At 39.1% G+C, this 12810-nt stretch overlaps 1 protein-coding gene across 1 annotated transcript in view; it reads right to left on the bottom strand.

Annotated features, from left to right (window-relative positions):
* DMD (dystrophin) overlaps positions 1 to 12810 on the bottom strand; it is a 2123521-nt gene that overhangs the window by 233656 nt on the left and 1877055 nt on the right. The window contains exon 61 of the mRNA XM_060138437.1: positions 7409 to 7487. Coding sequence (XP_059994420.1) covers positions 7409 to 7487 — 79 coding nt within the window. The remainder of the gene's footprint in view (positions 1 to 7408; positions 7488 to 12810) is intronic.

Raw genomic sequence — 12810 nt, 5'->3', positions numbered from 1 at the left:
GGCTCACGGGCCCAGCCGCTCCGCGGCATGTGGGACCTTCCAGGACCGGGGCACGAACCCGTGTCCCCTGCATTGGCAGGCGTACTCTCAACCACTGCGCCACCAGGGAAGCCCAGATTACTTTTTTAAATAGATTTTATTGATTGATTGATTGGCTGTGTTGGGTCTTCGTTGCTGTGCGCGGGCTTTCTCTAGTTGTGGCAAGCGGGGGCTACTCTTCATTGTGGTGTGCGGGCTTCTCATTGCAGTGGCTTCTCTTGTTGCGGAGCACGGGCTCTAGGCACATGGGCTTCAGTAGTTGTGGCATGCGGGCTTCAGTAGTTGTGCCTCGTGGGCTCTAGAGCGCAGGCTCAGTAGTTGTGGCACACAGGCTTAGTTGCTCCGCGGCATGTGGGATCTTCCTCGACCAGGGCTCAAACCCATGTCCCCTGCATTGGCAGGTGGATTCTTAACCACTGCACCACCACGGAAGCCCCTACTCGTTGATTATTCACCTATTCATTAGTTACACAAGTAACTGTTGAGCTCTTATAATATGCCAAACACTGCACTTTCAGATTAGAACCATGAAAAACATCTTCGGAAAGGAGAGGAACTACTTACACTGAGAATTAAATGCAAGGGAATGAATGCTACTTTTACGTCTAACACACTGAGAATTAAATGCAAGAGAATGAATGCTACTTTTATGTCTAGTTTGACTCTAATAGGCGGATACTAAGTTACACTACCAAATTGATAGTAACGATACTAATAGCAAACACTTGTATGGCACTTATGTGCTAGGCACTGTTTTAAGTGTTTTACATATAATATAAACTATAAACATAGTGGAAGTTTGATCTTCACTATAAAACTATGACATAGTATTACCATATTTCATTGAATTGAAAACCCCTTTGGACATAAGGTATATTTTGATTTCTGTTAAAACATGGGTGGGGTATGTCAAATTTGATGAAATATGTTATTATTATCCCCATTTTACAGATGAGACAAAAAGAGATTAAGTATCTGAGCCAATATTTGACCCCAATTAATCTAGTTTCGGAGCCTGTACTTTTAACCAATATCCCATGTCATTGGTGGGATGACATTTGGCCCAGGGGCATCGAGAGAAAAATTCAGCCTCTATAAATCAACTTACTGTGGCCAGACCAAGAGAAATAGAAGAGAGAAAAATCTGTGGCAATATCGGAGAGACTAGACAGTCGCTGGCCTGCCTGCTAGTTCTTAATGGGTAAGGCAATGCGAGGTGTGGCACGGAAGTCCAGAAACTGGGTTCTAGTCCCAGATTTACTATAACCATCTGTATGATCTCGATTATGTCATTTGGTCTCTCTGCCTCTATTTTATCATCTGTGAAGTAAGGGCAGGGCTAGAGTTCTTCAGTACCCCTCAAATTTTTTTTATTGCAATCCACAGAAGGAATACATTTTACATTGTAACGTAGTATACAGAGACAGACACACACACCTAACTGAAATCAAAGTGTCAAAATGATACTTAACCTTGCTTGTGTAATGTACTCTAATTTTCTATTTTCTAATCTGTTCCATTTCATTCCATTAAAAAATTGCTGGTTGCAAGTCATTACACTGATTGCAGAATTCACTAATGAGTACTTTGAAAACAGTTCATATAGATACTCTCTAAGCTTCTCTCCAGTTAGGAAATTCCACAGCACAGGGGGACTCCTGGGGTGGGCCTCAGAGCTGGAAACCCCAGGAAATAAAGAGTTGACCTTTCTGCCTTATAAATACTCATTTTCTTTTCAATTGGATCGTGTTTTTACTACCTTCAGCAGAAAGTTCTCATTATTAAACTATCTGGCAAATATCACTTTAGGGCAAAGATTCCCATAGTATGTTCCACAGCATGTTTAGTGAGAAATTAATTGGTATGCCTGAAAAAGGTTTCCGTAGTCACATAAGTAGGATGTAAGAGTCACTGACACTGTGCTCCTCTTAGAGTTTCAATGTATATTAAAAGCTACAAGAATTCCAACAGGAAAGAAATTTGCTTACATTTATAACCTAGTGATTTTCCAATCTTATTGACCCCAGAACTATTTTTTCAAGGGAGAGTTATTAACATCATACAGTACATTAATGTTCTGAGAAACTTGGCTTGGGAAATGGCCCTTTAGGGAATTCTAGAACTTGTGAAATATTAAGACAAATATAAGTTCTTTCTACTGTTACAGAAAGATTTCTACCTTTACTCAAACACATAGTTACCCTTCTTGGTGAGAAAAGTAAAATTTAGAACAGAAGCCCAGAGAATTGAGAAAATAGCCAGAAAAAAAAGTGTTGAATTCTTTTTTAAAAAAGTTCCTAAATTCTTGAAAATAACAAAAGACGGACCATTTTCAGACTACTAAGCTAGTGAATACTGTAGTACATTTTTGATCATTGACATATGAATATATTTTTAAAATATATAAAATTTTAAGGATAAATATATTTTAAAATCACACTATTAGAATTTCTCCTTTTTCTTGGTTTATGTTGCAGAAGTCAATCAGAAGTAGTAGAATATTAAAGCTACAATTAAAGGCAAGTAGTGTCTATCAATAGATAAAGGTCGTATTTTACCTATATCTTCTCTTCTCATTTTTCTCTCAGATCTAAGATAAAAGAAACAACTTCTTTAACAAGTAGAGATTGGGCCACCAAGAAGAAACAGTGAATACTTTAGTAAAAGGCCACCTCTCCCTATTGATAAGGAAACAAAGACACCTGGGTAATGTAATTTTCAAAGGGGAGTGTGTGGGGGGGGGGAGGGGGAGAGAGAGAGAGAGAAAGAGAGAGAGAAAGAGACAGTGAGTGTGTTTGACGGGGTGCAGTTTGCGGCTCATCCTTATTTTTTCTTTTCTTTGTAACTTCCAAGCCTCAGAAATCACTCTCTTTTTATTCCTGGTAACCTGGAAGCAAATTACTAGACATCTATCAATTCAAACTCATTTAATATGACCTTAGTGGTATTTTTTCAAACATATTTTTTTGGGGGGGGGAAGCTCTTTTTCTTTTATAGAACATAAAAATAACAGCAAATAAGTGACTTCAGAGAGGCCCTGCCTCAAATATAATTTTGATGTAACACCCAATTTCTGGTGCAACTTTCTAGAGGTCAGCTTGGCAATATGTATCAAAAGCCTTACAAATGTAAACATCCTTTAACACAGCAGTTCCATTTTCTAGGCATTTATCTTGTAGAAAAGAATCTGAGACGTTTATAAAGGTTTATAAAGGTGTACAAAGAATATTAGATATGATAGATACATAATGTTAGATAAAATAGTGAAAATTTTGAAATAACCTTAATATTGAGTGATTTAGAATTGTCTTGGTAAATGTGGTACAGCCAGAGAAGAGAATACTACCCTGCCATTTAAAAACATTACTCTGCAGAGGAATATTTAAACACACGAAAATATTTTTATGATAGCTCTGAGGAGAAAAAAGCAGGTCATAAAACTGTAAATTGTTTTCATCCCTGTTTGGTTAAAAAAAAGAGAGAGAATCTGAATTCACACCCCCCCCCCACCCCGAGAGAAAGACAGAATGTGTATAAACCATTCTGTTTATACAGAATGTATAGTGTATACATTCATTGTGTGTGTAAAACCACATTTTTTGTAGTGGTTATCTCTAAGTGGTGGGATTACAAAAAATTTTTTTTTCCTGTTTGTATTCTCTGCTTTCCAACATTTCCTTGAGTGCCACATATTACCTCTGTAATTTAAAAAAGGACAACACAAAGAAATAATCTTTATTTAGTCTTCAGTCTCACTGTCCTATTTCTCATATATCCCTTAAACCAAATTGGTATTTTTTGGTATCCATAAGCAAAGCTTCTAAGCATATATTGATATTCCACGTGAATACTTAAGAAATTGGCGACTTCTGGGGCTGCCTCCATATAAGCAGGTAAATCAGCGCCTGTGCCTACAGGCCTGATCTTTCTGGACGTGGGCACCAGTGCGATATGGTTTGAAAGGTGTGGGGATGCTCCTCCTGGCCCCTCAAAGTTCTCCCCTTACAGCTCAGAGATTATGGCTGACGTTCTACCACTTGACAGCCATTCCTCAGGCTTATGGCTTTTCACCCTATTAAAATGCAAATAACCCCGGAGAAGTACACATTAAACTTTACTGTCACCTGGGTTAAATGAGTATAACGTATCCTTTTCTGAGAATAGGTTTTAACGGGGAAGACATAGGAATGTGGGTGGGGCAGGCAGAGAGAATAAAAAGTGAATGAATATATATGGTGTCTGAGGAATATTAATTCCTCAGTCTCAGGAATATTAATATTCATAATAGTAATATTTTTATTTATGGTTTACGAGTCACTTACAAGTATGTTATCACAGTTAATCTCAATTAAATCAAATAGAATGGCTCTGCCACCAAGGCGATCTAAGCAGACCAGAAATTGGGAAAAATATACAAGACAAAATGTGCAGGATTTATAGTTGTTCTACAGTCATTCTCTGCCACCAAGGCGATCTAAGCAGACCAGAAATTGGGAAAAATATACAAGACAAAATGTGCAGGATTTATAGTTGTTCTACAGTCATTCGCAAAAGCCACAATCCCGATCAATTACGTATCCTGCTTTAACTTGCCCATTTTTTCATGACACCTCCTAAGCATGTGTGACACTGTCTAAATAATGACTGCATGTTGATAAAAGGGTTAGACCCAGTCAAAAAACTAAGACAACCTCTTACTTAATACACTATCAGTGTATAACAAAAAGACAGGACCACTACTTTCTAGGAATTTTTGTTCTAAAAGACATGGCCCACTAGAGACACACATGAAAGCATCAAGTGAAAAGCTTTAAAATGTTCATGAGCATGGATCTTTTTATTAACCTACGGAAAATGGAGAAGGAAGGAAAGGACTAGAAAATGGCAATAAAAGGAAGGCAAAAGAATGAAGGGAGATCATATAGAATTGCTTCTTCTCTATAAAATATATCAATAAAGTAAAGGACGGTCTAGCGTGGTGGTTAAAAACAGACTCTGGAGTCACTTCTTGGGTTTGAATCCTGGCTCTGTCATCCACTTGCTGTGTGACTGTGTGCCTCAATTTCCTCATCTTAAAAATGGGTATAATAATGGTATCTACCTTATAGGTTGCTATAAGGATTAAGTTGGGTCATATTTGTAACACTGCAAGGCACAAAGTAATTGCCTTAAAATGACGCTTAAACTCCACCATACACAAAAATAAACTCAAAATGTATTAAAGACCTAAATCTAAGACTGGATACCATAAAACTCTTAGAGGAAAACATAGGCAGAACACCCTCTGACATAAGTCGCAGCAATATCTTTTTCAATCCATTTCCTAGAGTAATGGAAATAAAAACAAAAATAAACAAATGGGATCTAATTAAACTCAAAAGCTTTTGCACAGCAAAGGAAACCATAAAGAAAACGAAAAGATAACCCACAGAATGGGAGAAAATATTTGCAAACGATGTGACCGACAAGGGATTCATCTCCAAAATTTACAAACAGCTCATGCAGCTCAATATCAAAAAACAAACACCCCAGTCAAAAAATGGGCAGAAGACCTAAGTAGACATTTCTCCAAATAAGATATACAGATGGCCAAGAGGCACATGAAAAGATGCTCAGCATTGCTAATTATTAGAGAAATGCAAATCAAAACTACAATGACGTATCATCTCACACCAGTCAGAATGGCCATCATCAAAAAGTCTACAAACAATAAATGCTGGAGAGGCTGTGGAGAAAAGGAAACCCTCCTACACTCTTGGTGGGAATGTCAATTGGTACAGTCACTATGAAGAACAGTATGGAGGTTCCTTAAAAAACTGAAAACAGAGTTACCATACGATCCAGCAATCCAACTCCTGTGCATGTATCCAGAGAGAACCATGGTTCAAAAGGATACATGCACCCGAATGTTCACTGCAGCGCTGTTTACAATAGCCAAGACATGGAAGCAACCTAAATGTCCACTGACAGATGAATGGATAAAGAAGTTGTGGTACAGATACACAATGGAATATTACTCAGCCATTAAAAAGAATGAAATAATGCCATTTGCAGCAACATGGATGGACCTGGAGATTATCATACTAAGTGAAGTAAGTCAGACAGAGAAAGACAAATATCATATGATATCACTTATATGTGAAATCTAAAATAAGTTATACAAATGAACTTATTTACAAAGCAGAAACAGACTCACAGAATTAGAGAACTAATTTATGGTTACTGGGGGGATGGGTGGTGGAGAGGGATAGATTGGGAGGTTGGGATTGATATGTACACACTGCTATATTTAAAATAGATAACCAACAAGGACCTACTATATAGCACAGGGAACTTTGCTCAGTATTCTGTAATAACCTAAATGGGAAAAGAACTTGAAAAATAGACACATGTATATGTAAAACTGAATCACTTTGCTATACACCTGAAACTAACACATTGTTTTTTTGAACTAACACACTGTTAATCAACTATACTCCAATATAAAATAAAAATTTCTAAAAAATGATGGTTAAACTCTCATACATACGCATGCATGACCAGAAGGAAATACGTCAAAATGTTAACAGATATTAACCCCATGTGGCAGACGTATGACTTTTTAAATACCTATATATATATATATATATATATATATATATACACACTTTTATAATCAAAGAAAGAGTAGTATAAATTAACAACACTAATCACAGGAAAACAGTAGCCTGACAATTTAATATGCATTGTTATATTTATAGGATGTTCCAATATTACACTTTCAGTTAACCAAGGCTATTCCTCTTGGTATTAATTATAAAAATATAGTTAATTATAAAAGATATAATATTTATTAATAATATATAAATAATATCATTATAAAAATATAATTAATAAAATAGTAAAACTGGAAAATAAAAAGAATGAAGAGAGGTCAAGGATAAAAGAGGGATAAGAATAGTTAGGGAAAGGAAACAGAATGGGCTGAAGTTCCAACTTGCAGGCAGGGAGTATTTAATGAATTATATAGAGATAAAGAATTATAGATTCATAGTAATATATATTGAATTATCATATAATAATTATATGATATATAATTATCAGCTTGACGAAGTGAACTGCTATAAGCAGAACTAAAGACTCAAAAATATTGCTAAAGTTAGCACTTGAGAATACATTGTGGGAAATAATTATGCATTAGTTGAAGGCTGGACAAAATGATCTAATTGGTCCTCCTCTTCTTAACCTTCTGAATTTACCCACTAAGTTATATTTCAGGATGATTTCTGCCTCCAGTGCATTTGGCAGAGACAACTGTAATTCAACTCTTAATTCTTAGCCACCAAGATGCAGTGAAGAGGTTAAGCAATGAAAACTGACAATGACTTACTGGAAAGGAAGTGCTGGGATGCTGGGCCAAAGTCCCTGTGGGCTTCGTGCAGCTGCCTGATGCGGTCCTCAACAGCTACCTGCGAGGAAGAGGAGAAAAATTATGTTCTCTCATCATATATAATGAGGGGCAATTAAAACAACGTATCCTTTTTGGTAAGATCTTCTGGGCTTCTAAGGCTGGAACATTAAAACAACAATTTATAACCTTGTTTTAATATCCACTTACCACATGTGGCCTCCGAGACCCATTTTTATCAAACCAAGGCCAAACAAAAAAGATTTGCTCTCTTGACAATGCTAAAATGGGATTTTCTAAGAACACTCTACTCATTGGTAGCCACAAATGAATTACTGCTCCAATTAGTACCATCAAAAATGCAAACTCTAGGGCTTCCCTGGTGGTGCAGTGGTTGAGAGTCTGCCTGCCGATGCAGGGGACACGGGTTCGTGCCCCGGTCCGGGAAGATCCCACATGCCGCGGAGCGGCTGGGCCCGTGAGCCATGGCCGCTGAGCCTGCGCGTCCGGAGCCTGTGCTCCGCAACGGGAGAGGCCACAACAGTGAGAGGCCCGCATACCGCAAAAAAACCCCAAAAAGGTCTTTCCCAAAAATTTGCAGGAATTCTGTCCATGAGCAGGCCCAGTAGGAGCTCGGTGAGGGGCTGGGCCTGTGAGCCATGGCCGCTGAGCCTGCGCTCCGCAACGGGAGAGGCCACAACAGTGATAGGCCCGCGTACAGCCAAAAAAAAAAAAAAAAAAGCAAACTCCAGATCTTTCACAAAAACGTTAGGTAGGGAGGTTGCCATTCGCCATTATACTAGGTGACTAAAGGATCTCAGAAATGATATATATTTTGTCTTAGTCTGTTGCTTTTGACATGTTTTTAAGAATCATATTGATTGATAATTAATGGATATCAAGTGATAATCATTGATAAATTAATAAGTAACCAAAAGTTGCTTGATACTTAAGTATCAAAGAAACAGAGGCAAGGTTTTAATTTAGGGTAACTATAGGGTGGATGGTGAAAATAAAGAAATTTTCAGATTTCAGATTTTATTGGACTTGGAAATTAGTGGGAAGTATACGTTTAGGTGGCAATGGAATAAAGTTTGCCATTCTTTTTTTCCTATTATGTTTTTCTATAATATATTGACACAGTGTCCTTTCAGCTCAGTGATTTCCATTTTGAGTGGGGGAAAAAGGGAAGAATTTTATGGGTGAAATGGTATATTGTGTCATCTGGCATACTGCCAATTCTATATTCATGGTGGCCCCAGGCACCCTAGCTTTATAACTTTGGGTCTTGATTTGGTTCTGAGCAGGCTATGCTAAACCAGACATTAGTCAGAGCTTGCCCAGAGCCATCAGAGCTCAAGCAGGTTCACTCTGTGGTGTGGATAACTCCCAAGAAGTAAGATACATCTTAAACTCATTGAAAAAGTGGCTCAGGTAGTCTGGTCTAACGCCAACTCTGACCTTCCCAAATCAATCAATTACCTAGCCTAGATCCAGAACAATCTTTTTTTTTTTTTTTACACGTTCTCCCTAGCCTTGTCCATCTTTGCTTGGACCAAATATTTGGAAAACCACACAGAGTTTCAAAAAAAATGGAGGGTTTGCTTCACTGCGATGCACAGAAAAACATGAGGGACATTTGAAACCTACTTTCCCAGCCTTAGGACCCTGCAGTCTCAGTCACACTCTACCGGCCTGTCCTGAGACATTCCATCCAATGTAACACTCCTGAGACTTGTTCGTGTTCTCCTTCCCTCTGGAATGTTCTTATCTCCCTTTTCCCCATTTAAGGCTGTTATATGTTTGCCTCCTCAGCATTCTCACAGCACACGGTTTATACTTGGAACACTTCTATCATAGCCATTGTTTTCGTCATATGGACATGGATATCTCCTGCAATGGACTGGCAACTTCTTGATGGCAGGAACCATTCCTTGCTTATTTGTCCTCTCCTCTCCTCCCTCCCACAGGATGCACTGAACCCCGCATGTAGTAAGTGGTATAAGAAATATTTGTGTAATGACTAGTTGATCAAACCAGCGGATAAATGTGTGTGTTTATGTGTGTGTGTGTGTGCGCGCGGATGAGAAAGAGGAAAGAGAGAGAGGGAGAGAGAGAGAGCTAGATAGGGAGAATGAATGAGAATGCTCACTGACATCAACTGCATGTTGTATGTCCCTGGGTAAATTATTCTAAACTTAACTTACCTTATCATTAAAATGGGACAACAATACTTCCTACCTCATGGTGTTACTGTGGGAATTAAATAAGATGATACATGTGTTTAGCCTAGTTTCTATCACATGCTAATTGCTCAATCAATGCTAGCAGCTGCTGTTATTGCTGCTATTATGGTTAATAAAGGGAGAGGAAGAGGTTACAGTGTGCAAGGCACCACATAACATACAAAAATGGCTAATATTTAAGCACTCTGTGCATGACAATATGAAGTAACATTTAATCTTCACAATAACTCTGTAGTAGGAAATAATATTCTCTCTCCACTTCACTGATGTAGAAACTGAAGGATGAGAGGATAAAAAAACCAACCAAACAAAATTTGCCTAAGCTTAAGCGGTTAGTAAACTGGCAGATTCAGGATTCAAGCTCATTCAGTCTGGCTCTTGCTCTTAACTGCTCCTCCAGAGAGTGAAGTTGAAAACACAAAGTACTGTGTAAATAGTTAACATGCAGTTGGCCTTTTAATTTATTTTTAAATTAATTTATTGAAAGCAGACCTAACGTAGTGTACCTATCTATGAAACTCTTAGTCATCAGTATATTTTATGATCCAATGCAAGGCCAGTTCCTGGTCTTAAAGAATGTGATACCCTAAGACTATAGAGAAGGGCTGTAGAAGAACACATGCAAATGAATGGAATACGTAATTATTTCTAAATGCAGAATGGGTCATTTAATACACAAATAAAGAAGAGAGGAATGTGAAAGTCTGTGGATGGGGAGGCCATATGGGAATGGACACTGAGGAGAAATCTTTGCACATATGAGAGGGAAATCCCCAAGGGAACACGTGGATGGCAAAGGAGCATGAACGTGCCACAGGCCATTTCCTCTGGAGATAGCGTTAGTGGCTTCACAGGGACCACGTGGGTACAGGAACACAGACCATTTTAAGCCCCTGATCTGAAGGTTGCTTCCTTCTTATACAGGGAGGGCCATGCTGGTTGTTTCCAGTGTATATCCAATTGTCAAGAATTTAAAATTAGATAAAAGTGAATCTCCATCCCTATAACTCGAACTTAAGAAAATGTATGATAGTGAGACAAAAACTAAAGATGCATCATGTAATGAAATAAAATATTCAGGAAAGAGTCTTAACTAAAGAATTAAGCAGAAAAGATTTCTTTTCACAAATTATCTTTGGAGAAAGGTATGGCACGGATTGAATGCACAGAATAAATAAAGAAATAATTTTAAGAAAGGAAAACTTGGGGCTTCCCTGGTGGTGCAGTGGTTGGGAGTCCGCCTGCCGATGCAGGGGACACGGGTTCGCGCCCCGGTCCGGGAAGATCCCACATGCCGCGGAGCGGCTGGGCCCGTGAGCCGTGGCCGCTGAGCCTGCGCTCCGCGACGGGAGAGGCCCCAACAGCGAGAGGCCCGCGTACCGGAAAAAAAAAAAAAAAGAAAGGAAAACTTGAAGGCACACAAGATCCTCACAAACTGTAGCTACTTGAGAACAAAGCACTTTACTCTTGTGAGCAATTAGGCAAGGAAATGAAATTTGATAACCTTTTGAAACAATAACCTCCATGCATTAGACCTTACTAACTGGATTTTTTTTTAACCAATATAAAACACTACATGCAAACTAGGAAGCAAAAGCCAGAAATTTTATCCCATTACCTTGCATTCTGGCACAGTTCATTCTTTACTTGGTTAATTGTTTGTTCCCTTTTTAAGTATATGTTAATATGGAAAGAGATATGCAATAAATGAATGCTACAGTCTTGATCTCTGGAAGCATAACGGGTTGGAGGTGAGGAATGGAAACAACCTAAGGAAGATCTTGGGGTAGCAGAACACTGGTCTCAGAGAGGACAGTGAGATGCAGTTAGCTAGGTGCGCTGCAAGCAGATGACGCAAAACAAGACATTGCAGACACTGAGGCTCAAGATTTACCCCGTAGGCAAAGGGAACCACTGAAGACTTCCGTGAGGGGACTCATGATTTGAGAGGGAAGTTGAAGTTTAGGGAGATGAATCTGTCAGTGTAACAGATTCAAGAGGGACCTGGAGGCTGACACAAGTTAGAGGCTGTTGCAACTGACCAGACTTGGGGTTATATGTGTTGGAATGAAGACTGTGTTGCCTGGAATGGAAAAGATGGTATAGACTGGGAGGTATTTTAAAGTAAGGAAAAACTAATCACTTTGCTGTTGGAGTGTAATTTTTGTAGAAGCAAATAAAACTTCAGGATTTCCAGTGTGGAAGACCAGGAGATTGAGGATACTGCTCATGGAAACACTAATAATTAGAAAGGGGAGGAATGGCAAATGGGCGGATGACTTCATTTGGAACATGACGAATTTGACCTAACAGTGAAACATTTAACTGGAGATGTCATGTATAGCCAGTTAGAGAAGAGCAATCTGTCCCAGTCATTAAAGGAAGGAAAGGGAAGTGAGACTGAAGAGGGCAGGACTGAGCATTAGAAAGTGAGTGGAGAAGGAAGAACCAAAGGAGTCCAAACAATTATTTAAAGAGACAGGAAGAACCCAATTTCCCCCAAATTAATAGGCCATACCTCTGTTTCTTTTCATAAAAAGAAATACAATTATAACATCCTTTTGGAAGCACACATCTTGTGTCTACTATTAGATCATAGATCAAGAAAGTTCAGAACTGGAAGAAACCTGATCTATTGATACACAAGGGTCTATTCTTTAGAACTACCCCAGATGGACAAAAACCTGCCATCTGCTCCATGGGTACCAAGATCTAGTTCGCAGCATTTCTTCAGAAAGAGCATGTCGGGGGGAAAAAAGTCTCTCTCTTTTTTAACAACAAAAACAAAAAACAGGGCTTCCCTGGTGGCGCAGTGGTTGGGAGTCCGCCTGCCGATGCAGGGGACACGGGTTCGGGCCCCGGTCCGGGAAAATCCCACATGCCGCGGAGCAGCTGGGCCCGTGAGCCATGGCCGCTGAGCCTGCGCGTCCGGAGCCTGTGCTCCGCAGCGGGAGAGGCCACAACAGTGAGAGGCCCGCGTACCACACAAAAAAACAAAAACGAAAACAAAAATCAAATATGCTCTCTGAGGACAGGGACCCTTCTTTCTTTCCCTACTATATCCTAGTTGACAAGCACAGTACCTGGCCTATGGCAGGTGCTCGATTCATATTAGCTGAATGAATTAATGGGTAGTTT

Source organism: Lagenorhynchus albirostris, chromosome X, assembly GCF_949774975.1.
Source record: "Lagenorhynchus albirostris chromosome X, mLagAlb1.1, whole genome shotgun sequence".
NCBI lineage: Eukaryota > Metazoa > Chordata > Mammalia > Artiodactyla > Delphinidae > Lagenorhynchus > Lagenorhynchus albirostris.
The sequence above is the reverse complement of the archived record's forward strand: the minus strand, read 5'-3'. Positions and strand labels throughout refer to the sequence as shown.